Raw genomic sequence first — 27,548 nt, 5'->3', positions numbered from 1 at the left:
TCAAAGCTATGACTGTCAACAGTGACGTGAGTGCCAAGTCGCGAGTGCGACGACTGTTTGTTTGATGACAGGAGATATTTCGTCTTTCCCTCGTTTACTGCCAGACCCATTTGTGTTGCTTCCTTGTCCAGTCTGGAGAAAGCAGAACTAAGGGCGCGGGTGTTGAGGCCAATGATATCAATGTCATCGGCATACGCCAGTAGCTGTACACTCTTATAGAAGATCGCAAATTACCATAAATATTTCGCAGATTTTTCTCTCGAAAACTCGCAACGTCGACTCATCAGTTATTGTCATCGTCCAAGCCTCTTTACCATATAGCAGGACGGGAATACTGAGGGACTTATAGAGTGCTTTTTTTTCGTCGAGAAAGGACTTTACTCTCAATAGTCCGAAGTAGCACCAGGCTGACATTGTTGGTGGCGCTTAGACTGGTTCCCAATTATACGAAACTATCTACAACATCAAAGTTATGACTGTCATTGACTTAATCTAATCTAATCTAATATCTACTAGCCTAACCCAATCTAATGAAATAACCCGTTTTCTATTCAAACAAATCTTTAAATTTGTTTTTGTTCGCTGCGATAACTTCTTTCAAATCGCTGAACTGCAATCATTAGTATACATTTCTAAACGAGAGTCAATTGAATTGATAAAATTTGTTCTCGTCCGACAGTTTACAGTTAAATTTTATGACTCCATCATTGACGTGGTCGGTGCCGTTGTTGTGAAGTGCAAATGGACTGCCTGAGAATTCAAATAGCACGCAATTAGTGGCAGTATTGTTCTATCCCACAGATAAAAGCTGGAATTTCGTGGAAGAAAACACGTTTGGTACGAAGCAACCGCAGCTAATTGCAGATGGTCGCTGGTGTAGAGTTTGTTTTTTTGCGAATTCTTCACTCTCGTTTCGTTCGTTCAAGCAATTAATTCGTGATAAGTAGCATCATTGTTTTTGCGCATCTGTGAAAAATTCTTTATAATATTTTTATTGCTGATTTGTTGCCAAACAAATGTTGGCAATTTTATTTAGTGACACGATCAAACGCCAGCTGAAGATTAATGTTTCACAGTCGCTTGGCGGGCACATTTATCACCGGCATATAGATGGCCAGCGTGCGATAAGAAGCTTCGGAATTGGCTGCGTAGAAATTGCATTGCCATAGAAGTCATCTTGGTCAATACTATGTATAAATGCGCAGCCGCAGCAGACGCCTAGTCATAGATCAAATGGCTAGAACTATTATCCAAGCAACATTGTATATTTGCTTGACTCTCCTATAATTTATTAATGTGCTCATACATGGGAATCAAAATTTGTTATTTTAATTCTTTGCATTTAAAGGGTATGTTGATACTATTTGTGGGCATTTGTTGTTTATATCTTGCTATAGTGATAAAGAGAATGAAGCATCCATGACAAATTATTGTGGAGTCACGGTACTATACCTAGAAAAATATGCCACTTTATATTCAAGTTGATAAAAGTAAGATTTAAGTATTACCGACAAAATGTGTCTAGCTTTTAAGCTGATTTCGAGTTTGGCGATTTGGAGTGAAAAGCCAAAGGGATTAGTATATAGCTATTAAATTTCCCTCGCTCAGTATCCGAAAGCCGCAGGGTCTGTTATGTTTCCTGAAATCAAGGTCTACCACGATCTTAAGTTGTTCAGATTAATGGAAGCCATCAATGTACTTATAAAACTCGAAAAGGGATTGAATTTGGCTACTGTTTGTTTTCTCTTTTGTCTCTGGTTTGAGTTTCAGCAGGTTAAGTTAGGATCAAAAATCGATCACTCTACCTAGATATTTCGAACTTAGTCTGGCAGAAGGCCGCATTCAATTGCGTCGAGATTGACTTTTCTAAATGCAAGTAGTGCGGAGAACCTGCACCAACTCGCTTCCAGTCACATAAAAATGCGGTAAGAGTGTTCTCTCTAGCAAGCTCTTTGGCTGTTTTCGGTGACTCCGCTGTGAACGTTCACCCACACAAATCTAACATAGAAAATGATTTCGGATGAAAAAACACAACAAAATGGGACAATAAGCTTTCGTACGGATGATTTGTGGTCTATACATCATATGACTAAAGCATTGTCTAAAAATAATTTCAATAATAATGAATTTCTAACGAAGAAATTTATCCGATGTCACAAATTAGACTACTTTTCACTATGACCGTTGTATGCAACATTTGGTTCCACTCAAACATAGACCTAATTATTTACTCCGGTAAATTTGTGCTTTATTCAAATGTAAAATAAACAATTTTAAAGGCTTTGCAAATTCATTTAAGCCTATTCGTGCACAATTTCCACAAATGTTTATTTATTTATTAAACAATTGAGTCTGAAAGCCTAGTATTCAGGTCAATCATTTTCGAAAATATTGTCGTCTAAATCAATTGCGCTCAGTGACAAGCAATGACGATTAAAATTAGGTAAAAACCAAACACGTTATTGTACGCGTGTCCGAGTAAAAAGTGTACATACATAAGTGGGAAGTGGCGTGGGCGAAAATTGCACAAGCGTCTTAAGCAGCGAAGAGAACTGAATTCACTCTGAAAAGTAATGAAATTACAGAAGAAAAAAAAATACTATAAAAAAAAAAAATTGAAAAATGCAGTAAGATCCGGTTGGGTTTAAAAAAGTATTTGGCAATTCGAATATAAATTGCATATTGTTTACATAAAATTTATGCGATTTGTCACCACTCAATATAAATGACAATTCAATTTAAGCCGTTCATCAACATAAAAGTAAAAGAGAGGAGAAAAGTGTGAAAAATTGCCTGACCAGTTGATAGATTCAAAGTTGTTGTAATGATCGAAGCAATTAAAAGACGGTGTTATAATCTTTAGTCATACGTTACATATATACATACATATGTATAGTGCATACTTGTTTATTAAATCAAAAATTAAGAAGCATAGGGAAATTTTTATAATCTAGTATAAACGAATGAGATGTTAGATACAAATTATGAAAATAGGTTAACTTATTATTAGACAATGCTTTATGGTTTTAATTTGGCAACATTTTAAACACTTATATCGGTCAACTGCATTTTTTGGCAGCTACTTACCTTATTTTTGTTAATTTTATACCGCAAAGTAAGAGTAACAATAAAAACAGTTCTGAATTCATGTATAAAAAGTAAACTGAATTAAAAATAAATACATCAGCAACTGCACACTCTTATAGAAGATTGTACACTCGTGGCCACGCAAAGCTTACCACTATATTTTCTTAAATTTTAATTCAGTTGTTTTGATTCATTCGGGATTTTCTTCAACTTTTTATTTTTATTAAGTTTTTATTAAGCAGAAGTCAACAAAATTACATTATCTAATTATAATTACAATTTTTAATTTATTGCGTTTAAATAGTAAAACACAAACCAGCTTTTCTGTGCTTATACAAAGGCGGCCGATTTTATTATTTTTAACGTAGTACCGCGACAAAAACTCTGTATTTCAATTAAACAAAATAATATAAGAAATCAATTTCAAATATAGTGAAAATAAAATTAAAATAAACAAGAAAAAACGTGAACTTCGGTTGCACCGAAGCTAAATACCCTTCACTGGTGCATTTATGTTAGTAACTAAGTGTTCAGTTTGTATGAAAGCTATATGCTATAGGAATCCGATATGAAACATTTTTTCGGAGATTATGCCAAAACGATATCTTAAAAACTGAGGGATTAGTTCGTATATATACAGACAGACGGACGGACGGACAGACAGACAGATGGACATGGCTAAATTGACTCAGCTCAACATACTGATCATTTATATATATATAGTATACTTTATAGGGTCTCCGACGCTTCCTTCTGGGTGTTATAAACTTCGTGAAAAACTTAATATACCCTGTTCAGTGTATAAAAATATCACTTTCGAGCTCTTTCGTAAAGCTCCTTAACTTTCAAATGACTTTTATACTCTCGCAACAAAGTTGCTAATGAGAAAATTATAGTTTTGTTCACATAACGGTTGTTTGTAAGTCCTAAAACTAAAAGAGTCAGATATAAGGTTATATATACCAAAGTGATCAGGGTCACGATTAGAGTTGAAATCCGTCTGTCCGTCCGTCCGTGCAAGCTGTAACTTGAGAAAAAATTGAGATATCATGCTGAAACTTGGTACACGTACTCGTGGCTCCATAAGAAGGTTAAGTTCGAAGATGGACAAAATCGGCCCACTGCCACGCCCACAAAATGGCGAAACCGAAAACCTATAAAGTGTTATAACTAAGCCATAAATAAAGATATTAAAGTGAAATTTGGCACAAAGGATCGCATTAGGGAGTGGCATGTTTGGACGTAATTTTTTTGGAAAAGTGGGCGTGGTCCGCCCCCCCACAAATTTTTTTTGTACATATCTCGGAAACCACTATAGCTATGTAAACCAAACTCTATGCAGTCGTTTCCTTCAAGCATTTCCATATACAGTTCAAAAACGGAAATCGGATAATAACCACGCCCATCTCCCATACAAAGGTTATGTTGAAAATCACTAAAAGTGCGTTAACCGACTAACAAAAAACGTCAGAAACACAAAATTTTGCGGAAGAAATGGCAGAAGGAAGCTGCACGCTGGCTTTTTTTTTAAATTAAAAATAGGCGTGGCGTCGCTCACTTATGGACCAAAAACCATATCTCAGGAAGTACTCAACCACAAAGTACACAACCTTTCAATGAAATTCGGTACATAATATTTTCCTAACACCCTGATGACATGTGCAAAATATGGGTTAAATCGGTTCACAACCACGCCTTCTTCCAATATAACGCTATTTTGAATTCCATCTGATGCCTTCTCTGTATAATATATCCATTAGGAACCAATGATGATAGCGGAATAAAACTTTACACAAATACGGTATTTGATGCGAGAGTATAAAATGTTCGGTGACACCCAAACTTTTCCTTACTTGTTTTTAAGAATTTTGGTAAATAACATGTTTTTAACTTATTTTTAAATAAAAAATTTCTTTACCACAAAAACTTGAAACGTTTGAGTGGTAAGCTTTGCGTGACCACGAGTGTACTTGCTCGGTTAAGCTCTGCAGCTTGAATTGCATGGGTATTGCCCAGCTTGGGTATTGCCCAGCGTCAGTTTATAGAGCCGTGTTAGTTTTGCGAGGTTATCAAATTCAGACATATCGACATAAAGGCAGCTCCTTTTCGTGCTTTTGCCAATTAATTTTCAATCTTGATGTTGAGGAGGTGTAACCCATGGCAGTTGGCGCAGATTATGGAGTCTCCCTAATTGTGGGTTGGTATGAACACACTTAAATTCCAATCGCCGAGCTTACTTTCGTCCGACCATATTCTACAAAGAAGCTGATTCATGCTCCTTTTCTGTTCTTCGCCACCGTTTTTGAATAGCTTGGCTGGTAATACATTACAAGTAAGTGCTATTCCATCTTCTTCATGAATGTCGGCTTCATCGTCAACGATTGTAAAATTGGGTTCACCATCTCCTGGTGTTACGACCTCGGAGCGTACGCACGTCTAAAACACTTGAGACGTCTCTTCTGTCTAACACAATATGATAAATCTTGTTGGTGTCTTTTCGATCCGAGTAGGCCAAGTAGTTTGATGAATTTTTCAATGCTGGAATATAGGACCCCTTTTGATTGTACATATCAAGAATTATTATAACGGAATACAACTTTACACGAATAAAGGGTTAGAGTATGAATACTATAAAAAAGTGTTTAAGCGCCTAGAAATCGAATACTTTAACCCCAGCATTTGTAGTTAATTTTTTACCGAAAATATCGTCAATATGTGAGATATATGTATAATTGAAGTTTAGTGATAATCCTTTCCGGGCAACGGTATGACTGGGTGCCCAAAATGACGAAGTAGTGCATTTTATTTTATCGCCTTCAAAGTAACATCTATTTGAAGCGATATGCACATGTGGCAATGCTTCTTCCAATCGTCAAAACATTTTAAAACAAAAAAAAAAAAAGGATATGTTTGTGTATTTTTTTTGCGGCGACATGAGTAATATAATTTTTATTAAATTTAATGACATATTATTGTACAACTTTTGAAGTATATTAAAAAAAATGTTCAATGAAAAATATTAATAAATAAGCCTGTGACGATGGATTTCCAGAAGGGCCTTGAAAAAAGTAAAACATTACAACTCGTTACCGGATCATCTGAAACCAAAAATTGATATGCGTTTTAAAGGAGATGTATTTTTTGTCTATTTTTTACAGCACTTGGAAGTAATTTTTAGCTAAAATCGCGGTTAATTTGTCAATAAAAAAATAGAAAAAAATTGAAAAAAGGCTCAATCTGATTACCTCGAGAAATACATTTTTTTTCTCTATTCACCTCTATCGGAACAAGTCTTGCAGCAACGCGTTGCATGCCAAATGCATAATCGTACGCACGCTCTCGTGTGACAACTACAATTTATGGGCAATCTCTCTTAAGCTCACATGGCTATTTTCGCCAACAATATCCTTCACTTTTTCAACGTTATCATCGGTCACACTCTTTGAAAACCGTACAGAACGAGACATGTTTTCGATGGTTTCCCTACCCTACTTGAATGCTCTGTACCACTCATAGGTGTGTGCTTTTGATAGAACAAATTGAGCAAAAGCCTCCTGCAACGTTTTCAATGTATCGGCACACAAAAATTCGTTCGCAACACAAAATTCAACACAAATACGTTGATCAATATTCTTGGTCATTGTAAAATTCGACAAACTTCACTGAGGTCGACTGACATAAACAGCTGCTGTAAATACACTGGTTGACAGATCGCGCTAATTTCTGGCATCATAATTAAAGACAGTTCTACCAGCCTAGGAAAACATTTACCTGACTTCCATATAAGCGGGAGATTTAAATGAAGAATATGCGATACTTTCTTGACAGGGTCTGTAGTATAATATATTGTCTAGCGGCAAACATGTGAATTATCTCAATGAAAATATGAGAGTGTGTTTTACTGATAACAGTGTAACATTTGTGAATAAAATGAATAAAATTTGTCCTAACATCTACATAAAGTCTATTGAAAACAAAAAAGTCTATTGAAAAAAGTACCTCTACATGGATCACTTGTTAAAATTATTTTAACGAATCTGTTTAGATATACATATACATATATTTGAAAAACCTTACTTATTTTTGTTAACATCAAAAAAATCTGATTCCGGTGTCTTATTATTTATGCAAAATTCATATCATGCATGTTTAAAAAAATTAATATAAATAATATGGAAACCATCTAGCCACCTAAAAAATCACAATTTCGTGCATTGCACGATGCCAACACCATCGCACTGACTATGTTATATAATCTAATACAAGAAAATACTTTATTTTTAGAAACACGCGCGGAATGCTTTGAAGGCGCCCAAAGCAAAAAGGAGCAAAGCAAGTGCCGAAAACCACATTTTGCTTTTGACGATGAAAGACTGAAACTGAATACTGGAAGCGAAAAACTTCGTGATTTCCTGCTGATTTCCTAACAATTTGCAAATTTTGTCAAACATTGCTGGAGACGAAATCAAATTTCTCAACATAATGTATGCTTAAGTGTTGCGATTCACCGCATTAAATATCGTCTTACTTATATATTTAAAAAAAAAATATTAAAAATTTGAGACACATATGAACAGCAAGGATCTTTGATCTACCCAGATTTTTTAGTGCCTGGTTGTAACTGCAGTTTACCCTATACTACTTACAGAACCCATGGTTAGTCTGTCGTGCAATAGCTTTACGCGATGTCTTAATTTCAATGTGAACCTGTGAAAGAAGTGCAAAATAAAAATTTCACCAAAAATACATAAAATACATAATTCAGCGGTATTAAGGAAAATATATACTTATTATAAGAGTTTAGTGAAGTACTTTCGGCGGTTCTGCAAAGACGTGCTAAATATGTCGAGAGCTTAATGACTGCCACAAATTTGTTTGCGACAACAACAACAGCAACAGTGAGGGCGTCTTGCATGGCACAAGGCTGCTGCAAGGCAAAATAGCGCCTACAAAAAGTGTTAACAAGCGAAATGAGGAAGTCGTCAAGTGCGCCGAAAGGTGGGAGCTTGAAGGGGAGTGGGCGATATACGTTGTAACTACGTGCCCCTACATATGACAAATAATTGCTGCAGGCAAGTGATGTGAGCAAAGAAATGTGCATCTCTTGCTGCTTAAGTTGCGCATGTGCACCCGCAGCTATTCTTCATTCAAACGACACTCGCTTTTGGCTGCGCATTCACACTTTGTCGGGTAACACCACCTACAAGCACACATTCATCGGCGCTCACATGCACACCCACCCCCACACGTGGCGGGTAGAAAAGGGCACTTTTCAGCGAAGTGAAGCCGTAAGTGTTTTTAAGTAAGTGTAAGTGCGAGTAATTGCAATCTTGAGCACAAAGCGATTATCACTGCTGTTTTAGCTTTTGGCTCAAGTGAAATTTGCATAGTCCAATTTCTGCGGTGAATTCAAAAAGTGCAATTTTATTTGGTTAGTGGTTGCCAAATAATTAGGTTGTATTTCAGTAGGTGAATTTCACTTAGTTGGTATACTAATGCACTTGTATTCCCACGCCATACGCCAAAAGTCGGCCACCTGAAGCACTTGTACCGCCAGGCTAAATAATGACAATTGGGGATTCAAATATCTTTAAAATAAATTTCGAATAACACATCGATATAAAATTTTTATTATACACCAATAATTATTTGTCGCCTTCAAAGTAGTCCCCAGCATATGTACAAGGTTCTTTCCAAAGTCAACAGGACTTTTTGAATCTTGCGCCCCATGGTGGCGCCATCTATGTATATGTCGACGGTGTGAGAATTTCACGACATTTCATCGTTTGGAAGTGAAGTTATTGCGTTTTAAGCGTCAGTATGTTTGTGTTATCGGTGCGAAAATTAGCTTCGAACACAGAGTTAACATTAAATTTTGCTTTAAAATTGGTGAAACTTTTACCGAAACGTTTAATCGATGAAACAAGTTTATGGCGATGATTGCCTATCCCGTAGCAGGATGCACGAGTGGTTTCAACGTTTCCAAAATGGTCGTGAGGACATAAAGGACGATCAATATGTGGCCCAATCAAAATAGGTGATCAGCGGGTATTCTATCGAAAATGTGTATCGATTCATCAAAAATCTGCCGAAATCATCATTGAAATTCCTAGAAGTGGAATTGCACACGAAAGCTTACGAAAGCCCGAATATCGCGAAGTAAAAAGTAAAGCCGTCTCATCAATCGACGCTTGTGACCGTATATTTGACCAAAAATCACATTTTAACCGTTAACCACTCCCCGTATTCACCTGATATGGCACCGTGCGATTTCTTCCTTTTCGGGAAAATGCATTTGCCCATGAAAGAAAAGCGTTATGCAGACGCAGTGGCCATTCAAAAGGCTTGCACCGGCATACTGGCGGCCATACCGGCCAACGTGCTAAAACACTCATTCGACATGCTTTTGGACCCTGCAAAAAGTTATGTTGAAGCAGAAGGAGACTACTTGGAATAAAATAAATTGACTTTGGAAGGCACCTTCTATGTAGAATTAATACTTTCTGGCTTTCGTATAAATTGAAAAGTTTTAAGCTTGCTTTCGAAAAAACATCAAATTTACTATAGTACGAACGGCGAAATCAGGCGATCATTTAGAAATATATCACTATAGAAATCAAGCAAAAGATATGGTACCATTGCACTATCCAAATCTTCTTTTCGGCATTCCAAGTTATCGTTTTTCAAAAGCTTCAATAATCACCAGCCAAATAAAAAAATGTTAAGTCGATTACCCACATAGGAACAAAAGTTATTATTAAGTTTTCTTTTGTAGTACGATTCGTGACAAAAAGTACCCGGAAATTGTAAATAAAACGCAAATATATTTTTATTAGTCATCAATAATTATTTGTTCGCTTTCAAAGTAATCCCCAATAGATGTAATATACTCATGATTACTTTTTTCCAGTCTTTGAAAAACTTTCATAAGCACTTTTTGGGTTGGCGTTCACTGTTTTATCTCTTCGTTCGACTGAAAACGCGTTCCACGGGGCGGCAATTTTAGTTTGGGGAACAAGAAAAAATCGCACAGAGCCAAACCTGATAAAAACGGTGGTTGATCGATGGTATTCAATACATTTTTGGTTTTAAAGTCGATCACAATCGGGGGTCCATGCCAAGGTGCATTATCATAGTGTAAAATCCATTAACTATTCTTTTACAATTCGGGCGTTTTCGACGAAATAGAAGTCCTGCTAGACCGTCTGTGCTTTTAGAATAAATTTATGATGCACCAAACCCTGAATAGCTTTTTTACCTCCATTCCCATTAGTTGGCCTTTGTTGTTGTCAACCTTTGCAATGATTCCGCACATGAAATTTTATGAGAAATATAAAATTTGAGACAAATTCTTTGTATGAAATTTGTATCTATTGTAAAAATCGCAACGTATTACTGGGGTGTACCGACTTAAGCAGCTGCTGTTAGCAAACTGGTTGACAGACTAACTTAATAGAATAGATTTTTTTGAATAATCGTTTACCCGCGGAATTTAATTTCAATATCAATGAATTCTTCCAGGAAAAGTTCGCAATAAATTTGTTATCTCACATACAGCCTATAACAAAAGAGATGACGTGATTTTGACAGCTCGTGGCGTCAATGCTTGTTTACGCAGTTGTGTCAAATTTTGTCAGTGTGTTGAGTAAGGTTTGCCTACTCATCGTGATGCGTTCCACTTTGGTCAAATCCACGTGACTATTGTAAGAGCTCATTGTCGCAAATGAGGTACATCTGTGGCTTAATGGCTTCATGTGCTGATTTGTTAATTTCAAAAAATGACACACTCAAATTACCGCCAATATCAATAAATTTAATGCCTCCATGTTATTTTAACAAATGATCGAAGAGCTGTAAAATATTATTCGGTGCACTGTTATGAAAATTTCAGCCGAAATGTAACACCAGTTCATCGAAAATTGACCTAACGGGGTGGAAAAATGTAAACGGAGCCCTGGCGGCCATTTGGCCTACATTGTGTTGAAATCATCATTCTTTAAAGAACATACATTTTTTCTTATTCTTTCTGCGTATAGAATTTTTTCAAAGAAAAAAACATTATAAATTACAAATGGTAATAAATTATCTGCCACATAATGCTTCTGGTATACCCGTGTAGAACTCTTGTTGGCTTTAACTCCGCCGCTAAAAAAAATTTCTTTCATTTCTTCTAACTGATTCGTAGTATGTGTGAGAAAGGCGCGGAGCTACTAATTATGAAAAATCTAAAATCTATTATACTTTTCTTGCCTCACCAATCTGTAATTTATGTAAAACTGGTTTTTATCACCTTTAATTATGCCATGCTGTTACTTAATATAGACAAAGTAGTGAAAGCAACAACAAAATTGTATTTTTTGTAAATACAAAAGCTTAAGAACGAGCCACCAAGCCACTGAAAGGAAATCGACCAAAAGTCGCACGAAATCGCCATGCGGGCAGTGAACTTTGCTGATGGCGAAAGAAGTAAAACAAATTAAGAGAGTAAAAAAATTAATTTAATAGAAAGGAAGAAATTCGGTTAGACATGATAAAAATAAAGTTGAAAAAATGCTTCTAAATCTTATGTAAGCTGAAGCTGGTTTCGATGTGTCGACGCAATGGTTACCTGTTTTCAAAATAATAATTTCATATTAATATTTCTTTTGTTTTTTGCATCATTAAAGTTTGTTTTCAGTGGCAGTAAAGTAATTATACCCTGATCGGCGAATGTTAAAATTGCCACGAAGTCTGTCACACTCAGAAGCAAAAAAAAAACATTAAAAATCCCATTAAATGTATACACTCTATATAATGTAGGACGAGCTGAGTCGATTTAGTCATCTCCAAGAAGCTGGTAATTTTTCGGAATCGCCGATATCGAACAACTATGGCATATGGCTCTCATACACACCAAGTTCTTTTTTATGTGAATGGAATTTTAACATCGGTGCAACCGTAATTAATGTTTATCTTATTTTTTTATTTTATTTTTATTAATTAGACTTGCAGAGGAAGTAAACACTTTACTTAAGCGGCACATTAGGTACCTAGTTGCTATCGGCAACCCGAGGCTTATATTCTGAAGTTTAGCGTCGATTTTGAATTTTCTGGAGAATTCATAATTGAATATAATGGCATATAAGTTAAATTTCCTAGAAACTGAGGCTTATTTCATCAGACTTTTAGTACATTTAATATGCTAATACAGTGTCTGGTATTTACTTTTAGGGTACAGTTTAAAAGACCATTGCAAATTTAAATTTTCAGTTGATATACTTTTTTATGACTTAGATGCATGTAGGACTTAATTTTAGAGCAAATAGATATGTCTGTTATTAATTTCAAATACTTGTACATATGCGGTGTAACAATCTGCAAATAATGGATAGCACTGCAGCGGACGTTAAAATTTCCCGCTGAAATCTCCCCAAATAGGTCAGCTAATAACAGATACCACAGTTGCCGCAACTATGGCAGGTCAAGAAAAAAGAGGTCAGCAGAAAAGCTCAGCCAAAAGGTCAAAAACAAAGTAGGACATGGATCTGGGTCGCGACTACACCATTGCAGCCAGACCACATCATACAAATCCGAACGTTGAGTTTGTATGACAGCTATTTGCTATAGTTGTCCGATATCGGCGATTTCATTAATTTATTATTTTCTCCTTTGAAACGTCTCAGCAGCTCAGGATAAATTTGAACATTTCCAAATAACCAAATTATGGATATATATCTACAGTTTGTGCGATAAGTGCGTTTTTAGCATATAAAAGGAAAAAAAACTTTTGGTAAAATTATAACTTATTTTTCTACAGTACTCTTCTCGTTTGTTTTATTTGACACAGTTATGATCAAACTTCATAAAACCGTCTAGAGGTTGGTAAAATAGGCGGCGACAAACTGATATTGCGACTGAAATTCCTTTCAGTGAGTGACCTTTTCAAGTCATGTTAAGTAGTCGCACGACTATGTTTGTTGTTCGGAGAGAGAAAACGCGATACTTATCACGCGTACAGCTTTCATATGCATAATGTTTTATGCGGGATATAATCTGAGCTTTTAAGTTGACTGTTCACTTAGCTATATAATACGTGATCTGGATGTGGCTTAATTCTGTTTTTTTCTCATCTTATCGTTCTTTCTACTTATTTACAAATTTTCGAATTGAACCGAAGAATTACTTACTTTATGCAATTTAAAAAGAGCAATGCTGAAATTCAGTATTCATTATTCGTTGAAACCGTAAATGAATTACTAGCATATCTAGTATTTTATTATCTTAAAATATAGATCGTAGACTAAGAGCACGGTTTTGTTACTACACTATGTATCAGTACGCGAAAGAACGAATCGCCAAATTGGATAAGGATTAGGTCTGTTTCCAACATCCAAAAGTAAACGGAGACATAATTAGCGTGATGATCTGAGCCGATTTCGACATGCACGTCTGTCTGTTCGTCTGAATATACGCGAATTAGTTTCTCAATTTTTGAGATATCGGAATAAGGAAAAACTGCTTATTTTTCGGAACCGCTGATATCGGATAACACAACTAAAGCTTATAGTTGCCATACATACTGAACAATCGGAACGAAGTGCATGTATGGAAAACAAAATATCTGTTATAAGAGATTTTTATACAAAACAGAGCTACAATTTCCAATATAATATATACTTAATACCATAAATATCTCGAAAACTTTTAGGAAATCCAAACAACAGTTAGGTAAATAAAAATATTATACTCTGAAGCAAGATGTAGCAAGGTATGAAAATAAATATCATACTTACTTTGAAGTAATTAATAAATTGTCGCTCAATCACTCGTTTCTCCCACGGTGGGATGGTCAGAGATCATTCGGTATTCAACGCGGTCATTTACGTATACAATTAGGGTTTTCACATAGTCTCATAAAGTTATAAATTATAACGATCCGAAAACATATAAAAACTTATGATTTTATGATTTTACGATACTTTATGATACGTTGTGAGGACAGCAAAAAACTCCTATAATTTAGTCTAAGAATTGATATACGTAATCATTATAAATTGTTTTTGTTCAAAATCAGAGCGGCAAGCTCGGATATCCAACGAATGAAGTAAATTCAAGGTATTGCTGATTTAGTTATTTTTCGATGCCTATTTTTATTATTGTAACATAACCGCTAGCAGAGAAGTCTCACATAATATTTGTAAGCTTACCGAATTCATGTCTTGACCACTCAGTAATTTATTCAAGATCTACATATAATTTAGCTGCGAGTTATGCAGGCAACCAAAAGCTGGACCATTTCCTCTCAGGCTGGCTGTGCCTTTCTCAACTATTTACTATACCTGCTATACTTGCTGACATCACGACGCGGAAAATTGAAATCCATTAAATCGTCCGCCATAATTGTCATAACCAGAAGAAGAAAAGTCCGAGGAAAAGCCAAGAAAATACAAATTTGTACAAAAGTTTAAATTGCAATATTGACACATGCCATTAAGAAAAAGTAAAAAAAGAAAAGCTTAACGAAAAGAAGAAAGTTGAAATTGAGAAATGCTAAGCAAACACAGGCACAAATCGTTTAGCTGACATTTGCTGGCAAAAACACAGTATCGGTGACAGAAAACCAGCCGAAAACAAAAGAAGTCGCTGCACTGGCCGTAACGCTGTCGAAAAGGCGGAAAATGTTTGCCAGAGAAGTGCAAAAGAAATTGAAAATATCGAAGGAAAAAACATAAAGTTAACTAAACCTTCAATTGCTGGTTGTGCTGTTCAGCGCCCGCACACGGGGACACTGTTACATAAAGGCAACACGACAAACGGCGCAGTCGCAACCACAGCTGCAGCCTGTAACTTGAGCCGCGAGACCCGCACATGCCGGCGACCACTCAACCGACCGAATCCCTCCGACTGCGGCGCTGCTTACATTTTGCAGTTTGTATACGCGAAGCATAGGAAGCAGCAAGCCACTTTGTTCGTTGCCTGGTAGCTGCGGCGTTGACTGAACCTTTGAACTCGCTGATAAGAAAATGCAATTTTATAAGTTGTTGGGGTTACCAACTAAAAGCAATCGCAATATTGTGCTAGCCAAAGCAGATATACTCTTATGCACATAATTTGAAGAAGCGAAACATAATAACGGTAGTTATGAAAATGCTAAGTGATATGAAATAAAATATACATATAACTTTTTTGCGCGTAATTATTTCGCTGAAGTGATAATTTACATAAATATTACATTATAGGAAACTTACTGCTCTAACTTTTAAGAGCTCATACATGGAGAGATATTTTTAGAGGTGTCTAAGAACATACTTTTCAGAGCACCATAGTTGCCGATTCCGACAAATGGTCTATAGAATATCAAAATGCACTTACGTATTAAATTCGCCCTAAAATCGTTGGTTCCAAACCGGTTTTAGACTCATAGTCTCTTAAGCAAAGCTGTTCCGTAGATATCTTCCCGCTTTAATATATATATATATATRTATATATATATATACTTATATTAGAGCGGGAAGAATACCATTATATAGAATATATATATATATATATATACCGGGTGATTTTTTAAGAGCTTGATAACTTTTTTAAAAAAAAAAACGCATAAAATTTGCAAAATCTCATCGGTTCTTTATTTGAAACGTTAGATTGGTTCATGACATTTACTTTTTGAAGATAATTTCATTTAAATGTTGACCGCGGCTGCGTCTTAGGTGGTCCATTCGGAAAGTCCAATTTTGGGCAACTTTTTCGAGCATTTCGGCCGGAATAGCCCGAATTTCTTCGGAAATGTTGTCTTCCAAAGCTGGAATAGTTGCTGGCTTATTTCTGTAGACTTTAGACTTGACGTAGCCCCACAAAAAATAGTCTAAAGGCGTTAAATCGCATGATCTTGGTGGCCAACTTACGGGTCCATTTCTTGAGATGAATTGTTCTCCGAAGTTTTCCCTCAAAATGGCCATAGAATCGCGAGCTGTGTGGCATGTAGCGCCATCTTGTTGAAACCACATGTCAACCAAGTTCAGTTCTTCCATTTTTGGCAACAAAAAGTTTGTTAGCATCGAACGATAGCGATCGCCATTCACCGTAACGTTGCGTCCAACGGCATCTTTGAAAAAATACGGTCCAATGATTCCACCAGCGTATAAACCACACCAAACAGTGCATTTTTCGGGATGCATGGGCAGTTCTTGAACGGCTTCTGGTTGCTCTTCACCCCAAATGCGGCAATTTTGCTTATTTACGTAGCCATTCAACCAGAAATGAGCCTCATCGCTGAACAAAATTTGTCGATAAAAAAGCGGATTTTCTGCCAACTTTTCTAGGGCCCATTCCTGTCTCTTATACACATCTAGATGTGTATAAGAGACAGAATATATATATATATGTATATATATGTATATATATACCTGTCTCTTATACACATCTAGATGTGTATAAGAGACAGAATATATATATATATGTATATATATGTATATATATACCTGTCTCTTATACACATCTAGATGTGTATAAGAGACAGCAATATTCTCTTCTGTACGCACTGTACGCATTCGTGTGGTTGGTTTAATGTCCAATAAAGTAAACTGAGTGCGAAACTTGGTCACAATCGCATTAATTGTTTGCTCACTTGGTCGATTATGTAGACCATAAATCGGACGTAAAGCGCGAAACACATTTCGAACCGAACACTGATTTTGGTAATAAAATTCAATGATTTGCAAGCGTTGCTCGTTAGTAAGTCTATTCATGATGAAATGTCAAAGCATACTGAGCATCTTTCTCTTTGACACCATGTCTGATATCCCACGTGATCTGTCAAATACTAATGCATGAAAATCCTAACCTCAAAAAAATCACCCATTATATATACATGTATCAAAATATATATTTATATAGAAAATAGTTGAGATTTGATAAGCACAACAGTTTTTAGTTTTTTATAGTTGCCACTTGTGTTATATTTGACAAGTATGTTTCGAAACGGAAATTAAAAATTTATTTCAAATATGAGATGTGTGATTTTGATTTCAGGGTTAGTTAGAGAGATTCTCTAATAGAAGACGATGAAACATTTTTCCTCTAAGAAGTTCGAATAGCAATTACCCATCTGTAGAACAACAAAGCGGTGGTGGCCGATGGATTGCCAAGCTATTCAAACATGGTGGCGAAGAATAGAAAAGGAGCATGAATCAGCTTCTTTGTAGAACATGATCGGACGAAAGTATGCCCGGCGATTGGAATTTAAGTGTGCTCTGCCCATCGCACAAAAAGGGAAACCCCATAATCTGCGCCAAGTACCGTTGGAAAAGCCTCCGCTTTGAGCGTACTGTGTGAAAATTAAAGCCTACCGTCAGAAAGCTGATTGGACCTTATCAGTGCCGCTTTAATCCTGGAGAATCAATATCTGACCAGATATTCACCATGTACCGAATTTTGGAAAATACACGTGAAAAGAGAATCTACACACACCACCTCTTCATCGATTCCAAGGCCGCCTTTATGCCGCAATGTCTGAATTTGGTATCTCCCCAAAACTAAAAAGCGAAGCAGTGATGTACGAGGGTAAGACGAAATATCGCCTGTCATCAAACAAACCGTCAACGCACTTGCAACTTGGCTCTCACGTTACTGTTGATAGTGATTTCGTCTATCTTGGAACCAGCATCAACACCAACAACAACATCAGCCTCGAAATCCAACGCAGAATAATTTTTACCAAACGGGTGTAACTTTGGACTGAGTAGGCAATTGAGTAATAAAGTCCTCTCTATATGAACGAGGATCTGGCTTCGCTTGGAATCTCCAATTGGCGCCACCTTAGGAAGAGAAGAAACGACTGGTGCGCTGTTGTTAACTCGGCTATACCGCTTAAGCGGTTTCTACGTCAATAAAGAAGAGAGGTGTCAGAATTTTGTTTATGTATATTTTTGATTTCTTAACAAAAGTATTCTTTCTCTATCGCAATTATTTGCAATAATTTTGGTTTGGAATTTCCACATAATCAATCCAACATCATTTTCAAAGCATGTTAATCCATTTGTCATGGAACATATCCAATTGCTGGTAAAAATAGAGATATGATGTGTCTGTAAGTATTTTCATTTATAGAAATGCATATGTGTTTACAGAAAGGTACTATAGTACATACATATTTTGCATCCACTTGGCAGCCTCCCACCATTAGGTGTGGCGTTAAATAGGCAATTTCAGTACAGTAACAACAACAACTTGGAGCGGCAATCACCCACCCACCACAAAACGAATTTTCTACTTTGCAACATTTTACCGAAATTAAACGCTGCAACACCATTTTCTAGCAGCATTTCAGCATTTCAAAATTTCAAAGAGAATTTTCGTTAAATACAAAGGGCGGACGCTGAGTGATGCCTTGCAAGCTTTTCTATTTTGATTTTGCCTCGATTAACATTTTCGACATGCGCATAATCGCCATAACCTATTGCTCACAAATTAGCCGCAAATGTTGGTGGCTGACTAAATGGCTGACGAACGCCTTCACCAACAATTTTGACCACTTGCAATTGATGCATGGGCCACCACAGCAGCCGCTTGAGCCGATATGAACACATAGTGTTGCCAACGTTTGGCCGACAACGAGCGCCGCTGTAATTGAGAGGTGATCGCCGCCGATGATGATCGTGCAGCAGTTTAAATTTGCGGTAATTTTGTGCCGATCGAAGTACATAGAAACAGAAAATAATACAAATCGACATGATGTTTGCAGTTAGCGAAAACTCTCAGTCAGTAACATATTCACCTACACATACATATGTATTGGCTGCTGTATTTAGGTGTTTTATGACGAAGTGATCTGCCATTCCCACGCCCAGCGCAATTTTGTATAGAAGTCCAGCGAGAGTTGAAGAAGTTTTCGTTGAGCTGAAGCAACAAATTTGGGTCAAATATTAGTTTTCAGTCAGTTAAGTTTTTCTACAAAATGCAAACTTACATATTAAATTAACTAATTAAATTCGCATTTGCAGACAAAAGTAATTTGAGGCCGAAATGCGTGAATATGAAAGAGCTTGGCAAGCTCGATAATTCTCCGAGGTGATCTAGTGACAGATGCGCAGGGTATACTAAAATTATGGAGGGAACATTTACCAAGTCTGCTGAATGGCAGTGAAATTATAACACCAGGATATTTTGAAGCCTATTCTCCAATCGATTACGATCAAGCAGACGTTCCTTTACCCGACCAAGAAGAAGTTCGAATAGTAATTACCCGTCTGAAGAACAACAAAGTCGCGGGATGGATTTCGATGGTTGAGCTATTCAAACCCAGCGGTGAAGAACTGAGGAGCACGCATAAGCGTCTTTGTAGAATATGGTGCTACGAAAGCATTCTCGATGATTTAAATTTAACTGTTCTCTGCTAATCCACAAAAAGGGTGACCCCATAATCTGGCCAAGTACCGTGGGATAAGCCTCCTCAACATCGCACATAAGGTTCTATTAAGTGTAGTGTGTGAAAGATTAAAACCTACCGTCAGCAAACTAATTAGACATTATCAGTTCGGTCTTAGGTTGGAAAATCAATAACTGACCAGGTATACACCAGGCGCCAAATCTTCACCTCTTCCTCAATTTCAAATCTTCTTTTGACCGAACGAAAAGAAGTTGTCTTTGTGCCACCATATCTGATTTTGGACAAGGCGACTCCCTATTGTGCGGCTTCTGCGGCTTATTTTTTACTGCCGGAGAAAACAATTTTTTGCACATTGGCAACGGCTAATATCGCATTTGGTGGATCGGTGCGGTGTACGAATTATATGACGACATTTATAGTTTGGCGAATTAAGAGACAGCGATACGCTGGCTAAGGCATGTCGTCCGTATGGATGAAAGCACTCCAGCCCTCAAAGTATTCGGAGCAGTACCCGCCGGGGGAAGCAGAGGAAGAGGAAGACCTCCACTCTGTTGGAGAGATTAGGCGGAGAAGGACTAGGCTGCACTTGGTAACTCAGTTATAACCGCGTAAGCGCTACGCCATTAAAGAAAAGGAATAATTTAACTAGCAGCCAAAAATATTTTACTAAAAAAAGTTTGAGCAAATACAAAAACAACATTAAAATCATCTACGCATATATATATATTTTTTTTTTAATTGCATCGAGATTCCTGGGATTTGATAGATCCTCACGTCTTCGTCCAACCAACTAATCATGCTCCATCGATTTGCCTTTCGTCTCCTCGAGGAAAATTACGAGATAAATTCCGCAAACAACACAAACTCCAGTGCACGAGTACATGGTAATGGGCAGGCCATAGTTGTAGAGGAACATAGGATAGAGATGTAGCGCGCCGAACACACAGATACTCATGAATACCATGCTGATTGCTTGAGCTTGACCGCGAATCTGTAATAATAGCGGAGTGTCAATTATTCCCAAATTTTTTAGGCAAATTAGATTCCTGAAACAGTCATTCCGCTTACTAATTTCTTGATATCGATATCTTACCACTTTTAATCTCGGAATCGCAATGCCACATTTTTGCATTTAGCCATTTACTCACCTTCGCTGGCAATATTTCCACAATGATTGTATATGTCAAGCCAACAATGCCGAACGCAGCCGTATATACCACTAACGCCATTAGCACCAGCGGCGCCCAGTCGTATTGTGCTTTTGTCGCATCGTCGGTGAATTGTACGAAAATGCCGAAAGCAAACATGGACGCAGCCATGCCAGCTGTAGACGAAAGTAAAAGTACTTTTCGTCCAAAACGCTCCACCAGTACAGTCGATGTCACCGTTCCCGCTATCTCCACTACACCCATATAAATGGTACACTCGTTAGGATCCATCGTCGAACCGGAGGAGGCGAAGATAGCGGACATATAGCTGACGAAGACAAAGCTGCTGGAGAACTGATTCAAAATGCAAACAATGAAGGCGGTGAAGAATTTAAACATGGCCGATTTGGTGACTGCAAGAAGAAAATAAAATATATATTAAAGTACTTTCTGAAAAGAGATGATTCTCGCCCTCTCTCTCTCTCTCTCTCTCTCTCTCTCTCTTAGCTATCAAAAGTTTTATTCTCCTTTGAATGTCCAATAATACACATGTGGTTAGTTCAAGAAAAAAACAAATACTTAATCCAACTGAACAGATCTGATTACTTACAAAAATCTTTTATCGTGATGGGCGTGGCTAGTCCACCTGACAGCACAGCCCCTTTAAGTTCCTCAAATTCGCTGGTTGCTGGAAGTGTGTGCCGTGGCAGTTCCACGTCTCTATTGTATTTTTGTTGCGAATTCTCCTCCAATTCTGGCAGACTCTTGTAGAAATTAAAAGACTTTTCCGCGCGTTTGGTATGTCCACGCTTCAAGAGATATTGTGGCGTTTCCGGAAATGCCAAACAGGCAAGAAAGTAAAGAATGGGCAATACAATTATAATGCATGGCACCAAGAAGTAGTCGAGATATGCGGGCAGCGCATAGCCAAGTAAAATACCGGTGCTGAGGAAACCCATCGCCATCGCAGTAAGAGCGCCTCGTATTCTAGAAAGTGATCGGAAAAACAAAATAAGAATGTCTGTACCAAATAGATAGAACATTTCTGAATAAAATAAAAATCAGTATCTAAAAGAATTTCTAAAAATACTCGTCGTCAGCTTGTTTTTGTTTTTGTGTCGTCAAATAAAGTTGTGCACGTGTTGCGATATTTAGGTTTTTCCCAATCAAACTAGTTCAGCCTACTTTGATAAGATTAAATCACTATATGGGTATCCAAATTTTTATTGCAACAATTTTTAGATATCGACAGGTTCAGACCCATAAATGTGTTTCAAACAGTATGGCTTATTCTATTTTATCATAGTTGTAGACTTTCAAAGAACTTATACTTCTCATTTCTATTAATTTAATAAATATACTAGTGCCTGATTCAACATAAATTAGCATGTGTGTTTAAAAATCTTATGCAGATATATAGCCTTTGAAGATTGAGATGTATAAAAATGAGAAATTTCTGGCAATAGCAGGAAATTTTGCATTCGTTTTCGTCAAAACCTCCAACTAACTTAGGAAAATTTTAAACTATCTTTAGAAAACTGAGATATAAAACCAATGTATCGATCAAAAACAGTGAGCGTTTCTCGCAATGTGTTACAGAGTATACAAGTTTTATACACCTAATGGGTAATGGAATTGGTGCTTGAGAATCGACGGTTAACAGTCAAAGATTTTACTGGCATCGCTGGAATATCGGGTGGATCAGTGAAAACCATTTTGAAAGATCATTTCTACCTAAGAAAAGTGAAAGTACGTTTGCTTCCTAATTCACTAAATTTTTTCTGAAAACCGCGTCTCATCAACTCGTGTAAGATAATGCTTCCCAACTACCAGAATTTCATGAAACGTTTTTTTACTGGCGGTGAGTCCTGATTTTATGGTTATGACATGGAAACAGACGATCAATCGGCCGAATATTGTGGCAAAGGTGAGCCGAAACCGAAAAAACCACGTCTAGGCGTTATACAAATCAATGTTATATTGACAGTTTTCTTCGATTATTGAGGTGTGGTGTAGTCCAAATTCTCTCTACCTGCCAAACTGTTAATTAGGAATACTATTTGAGTGTTATACGTCGTTTGCCCGAAGTTATTCGCAAAAATAGGCCGGAATTTGGGAGAACATCTCTCAGTTTTTGCATCACGGTAAGGCAACGTTACATGCTGCATTGATCCTTCGTCTGTTTTTTGACCTGATTTGCCTGATTTAGCTCAGGACGTTCCACACAAGTGATGAAATATAGTATAAGTGTTACTTGGCTCCATAAAAATGTCGGTATTGCAGATGAGATGAATTGAACTGTTGCTATGCCCATAAAATGCCGTTAATCGAAAAAACTGCAATTTGGTATAAAAAATCACAGCCAAAATATTACTTAAAGGCCTTTTAGGAGTCAGCGTCAAAACTCTAAAATGGTTACCAACCACCATTAGTTGTCCGGAACGTTTCTGGGAGAGAATACTTTGTATCATTTTCTCACAGCAGTCTGCGTGATGTTCAAAATAAGTAAAATCGGATCAATATTTCCCGCAGCCCCATATGTACAATATATATGTACACCTCTTGTTTCTAGGAAATTTCAGGTCCGCTTTTAATACATATAAAGGATTTGTCAGTTGAGTTTTTGGAATTTATTTAGAAACTTAAATGTCTCTATCTATGAACCTGGGTTTTAAGTTTCAGATATCCAGATCGTGACTTCTTCCGGATACCTAAAATGTATATCAGGTATTATAGAGGTTGCCTAAATCATTGCTTACCGTCCCAAATTATAGAAAAAGTAAAAGTAAACGTTTCAGAAAGACCTAATACTGTTGTGGTCAATAATTTTTTGATCGCAAACTAACAAATATAACAGACGAGTATTTTATTAGTTATTCAATGTATATGTACAAGTTTTCACAATTGAAGAACCTTTCATTCGAATAAGAGCGCCAATTATTAAAACTTAATGTACGACAAAAATATTCATTTTGTTTATCAGTGTTGTATATGTTACGAGCACTTCTATTGGTGGAGTTAGCTTTAAATGATCGAGTTCACAAGTTAACACACGCGCATAGATATTTATGTAGATAAATATACAATCTCATATATAGATATATGTTTGTTTTTTGATTTTTGCTTTTTTTCTATGTTTTTATGATTCGTCGTTTATGGTTTTTGATAGTAAAAGTTATTTTTAAGATTTTGGGGACAAATTTTGTAACACAAATATATAAATGCGGTTAGTCGCTAATTGCACAAATCGCTTAGTTATGGTTGAGTTTTTGTATGAATATATATACATAAATAGATATCCAGTTCTTCCCCCCACACATACTTACTCTTTGTCTGATAACTCGCTGATGAAGATGGGTATGATCACATACATGCCGCTGCTTGTGAAGCCAGCAAAGAAACGTCCAGCATATAGATAATTGATGTTCTGTGCCGTATAGCTTAGAATCCAGAAAAGCTGTTTGTATTATATTAGATTCTCATTAATAGGTATTGACTATATTACATTGACTCTTATTTCATCCATGACCAAAAATTCAATCGCACTTACCATGTGTGGTATAGCCATCAAGTACATGTTGAGTTTTCTTCCCAACCGATCCAGCGTGAATCCAAAGAAAATATTTCCCACCAGAAAGCCGATACCAAAAAGGGAACCGATCCAGGACACTTCATCGGTGGTAATCGTAAAATTGAGTGGTGATTCGGCCGATTGTAGCACTTGTATAATAGGCGAAAGCCAACCCAAACTGATGCCATGAGTAAAGGTTATAATGTGAGCTGGAATGTTAGATTATGAAATTATTGTTGGATATTTAAAAATATTTAACAATGCAACAGTTACAGCAAAAATAAGAGCTTTTAACATTTTTTACTTCGGCTGCGTTTGAATAAACTATACCACTTCTACGATAAGCATAATATTAAGAGGAAGTTAAGGAAGAGTTGTCATTTATATCCAAGTCCCGAAAAGAAAAATTCACCTTGATTCCTTAAATAAAATTCAAGAGTTCTTAAGTTCTTAAAATAGATGAAATTGCGAGTTTTCGTAAGTAGTGCGATAAATTCAGTACAGGTCATATAAGAATTGAAGTGGGAGATGACTGTGAAAAAATTGGGTGACCGTAAATTAAAGTTTACTGAGAAAACACACATCAAATATCACAGGTGTAGCAAAGGAACTTTTTGAACATTTCGTTTATTAGAAAATAACATAAATTCATATCGTGTTTCCTTTCATATGTGCACTAGTGGCCCATGTCAAGCCACATTCACTCTTTTGACATTGAAGCGAAGAACAAGATCTGCATTTTTAAGCATGATCGCGACAATACCCAAGACATCAGAAACGCGCACCATATATATATATATATATATCAATCAAATTTGGGAAGTTGAACCCAGAAGCCGCGTTTCACTACCTTTGAAAAACGATACACACACCAGTCACTACACTTCTTCACCACTGCGCCAGGATGCAGTTTGTACTCACCCACAATGGTAACAAGTATTTGTCGCCGATAGCGTTTGCTCCAAATCGATAATTCCTTTGAGCTGGACATTTGTCTTGTTATCAATTATTATTTTTATTTAAAAAGTGAAAAAGTTTCACAAACACTCGAAACCCGCAGCTTAAACGACAAAAAATATATTCGAATCTGCACTCAGCTTCTTAGTGGTACGTCTGCCATTAGTCAATATCGACAACTGTCAGCCACGGCAGTTTTTCTGCGTTCATTTTATACAATATTATAGCCTTGTTTATCTTTTTTGCTTAAAATTTGAAGCTTTTATTTGCGATATTTGCGCAGGCGGCTGCAGAAAAGTACACACCTGTGTACTTTGCACTTAGGCTTACCGAAAATTAAGATCTAGCTTGAAAAATATTGACAGCGTGATTAGATAAACACATTTTCAGCCTAGCGACGAACACAGAAACATTCAGCAGTAGGTCATTTTTTTGGACCGACTTTTACGATTTTCTTTCACTGTTCAAGACAATCGTTCGGGTGTTGCACTCATAATCATAATCAAATATGTAGGCATGTTTATTAGAATGGAAAATTTTTTTTAGAAAATATATTCCTGTGCATTTATTAAAATAGGCGACCAAACGTTGACAGCGCTTTAATGAGGGTGTTCTTTGCAATGATCGAGATTTATGTACAATGAAATTTTTCATAACCAGACACCGGCTGGCTACGGGTGTTGGCCTCATATGGAGCGTGGCAAAAACGCTTACGGGGTTGGGTGGGTTTCAGAGGTACAAAAAGTTTTTTTTTTTTTGTTCTTGTTTTTTGAATATAAGCAATCATACATTTTAAAACTATAATATGACATATCAAGGGTACATATTTGAACAATCCTCCTGAAATTTTGTTATAAAAATGTTGAAAATTCAGCCGTTGGGACCTCAATTCCCTGGGTGTCTCACAAAAAAAAAAAAAAAAAAAAAAAAAAAAAAAAAAAAAAAAAAAAAAAAAAAAAAAAAAAAAAAAAAAAAAAAAAAAAAAAATTGCTCTCGCCGTGGACAGCATAACTTATTATTGGTTTATTTAGTATTAAAAAATCAAAAATATTCCTTTAGTACACATATAAATCTCGTGTTTACATGAAGGTAAGCAAAAAAAAAATCTCTTTTTTTTTTTTGTCAAATTTTCGCCATTTATTGGCTTTAAAAATAGGTTTCTTTGAAATAAATAAAATTTTTCGTTAACTAACTAGATAATGTTATTTTAAAGATGTGTACATAATTCAAACTAAATCGGTTCATAAGTTTTCGAGAAATCGTGTCCACCGACTTCAAAATAAGAGTTTTGAGAAAAACGCATTTAAATTTGATGCGCTACACCCACGTGGCCTGATAGGCGGTACTTCCGAAGGGTCTATCTCTTTTTCATAGTATGCAACTTAATATTAACTGACAAATAGATACAACTTTAAACTTCTAAAGGAGTCTATGATATTTTATGCAGAAATACGGTTTAAGGATATCTGCCAAAGATAAAACGCTATTTAAAACACAATTTGATGTTTCTGGAACGTCGTAATTTGCATAACTTTGAAATGTTACAACCAAACTTAGGTATAATTTTCAATGTTGAACGGTAGACTCCCATGAAATCTCCTAACAGCAAAATTTAAAGTTATGAATGACAATATTCTTTGAAACTTTAGATTTCCTAACCAAAATATCGCCGTAAATCTACAAACTTTTGTGCAATACGCAGATAAACAATTTATGCACATGTTTAAAAAAATAATATTTTTAACTAAATGTAAATAAAATGTGCCCATTCTAATCTAAATTAGCTTTGAAAGAGCTCATAAAAACTTCAGCGAATAGAAAAAACGTTTGTAGAGAGTTCAGTGAATGATAAGTCTTTCATTGAAATAAACCTATATTCACATACTGTTTATACATCCATAAGTAATTCGAATAACTAAATGAAGGGACAGATGGTATATATGTAAATATCAATTAATTCGAGCTGGTTTCGGTAAGATTGCAATAAATGAATGTTTGACCAAAAGTCAATTAAAATAAGCAAGGAAGGGATAAGTTCGGTCTTTTATTTATTATAGTAAGGGGAGGCATCAAAAGCCGGAGAATGGAACTTTAATCTGCTAAACCTAACCCACTAAAAACTCATTATATATTTTGTTTGCTTTGCCGAAAGTATACGCCTTCCTTAAATTTTAACTTGAATATCCAATATTACTCCCAAAAACTTCAGTTGCGGCTAAGAAGAAATCTCTATGGTGAATGTTACCCTTTTTTCCACCTTCCTGGTGCTTATGAGCATGACTGCCGTTTTTTGCTTTACTTTAAAGTCATTGTTGTAAGCTATTGGCGCAGATCATTTATGCAATCATTGCACTTGAGCTGGAGGTCATCTACATAGATGTCATCCGCATATGCGATTGTTTTCATATTTTTTGGGTGA

General features: G+C 36.3%; 1 protein-coding gene across 1 annotated transcript; it reads right to left on the bottom strand.

Moving 5' to 3' along the window:
• Window positions 1-20,146: 20,146 nt before the first annotated feature.
• Window positions 20,147-25,298, bottom strand: LOC108976484 (facilitated trehalose transporter Tret1-like). The gene is made up of 6 exons (XM_018945607.1): window positions 25,094-25,298; window positions 24,152-24,381; window positions 23,928-24,058; window positions 21,212-21,588; window positions 20,602-21,014; window positions 20,147-20,444 (listed from the first exon to the last, which is right to left on the bottom strand). Exons 1-6 carry the CDS (start codon window positions 25,161-25,163, stop codon window positions 20,244-20,246), a joined length of 1,422 nt encoding a protein of 473 aa, XP_018801152.1. The 5' UTR covers window positions 25,164-25,298; the 3' UTR covers window positions 20,147-20,243.
• Between the last annotated feature and the right edge of the window lie 2,250 nt (window positions 25,299-27,548).

This window comes from Bactrocera latifrons, unplaced genomic scaffold (assembly GCF_001853355.1).
Source record: "Bactrocera latifrons isolate USDA-ARS-PBARC rearing strain unplaced genomic scaffold, ASM185335v1 scaffold_77, whole genome shotgun sequence".
Lineage (NCBI taxonomy): Eukaryota > Metazoa > Arthropoda > Insecta > Diptera > Tephritidae > Bactrocera > Bactrocera latifrons.
This window is presented reverse-complemented; position numbering and strand designations above follow the sequence as displayed.

Coding starts and splice junctions, on each gene's coding strand:
- LOC108976484 (XM_018945607.1), bottom strand. CDS start 25,163: ATGTCCAGCTCAAAGGAATTATCGATTTGGAGCAAACGCTATCGGCGA. Junction 24,382..25,093: donor AATACTTGTTACCATTGTGG/GTGAGTACAAAC, acceptor CTAACATTCCAG/CTCACATTATAACCTTTACT. Junction 24,059..24,151: donor TGATGGCTATACCACACATG/GTAAGTGCGATT, acceptor TAATACAAACAG/CTTTTCTGGATTCTAAGCTA.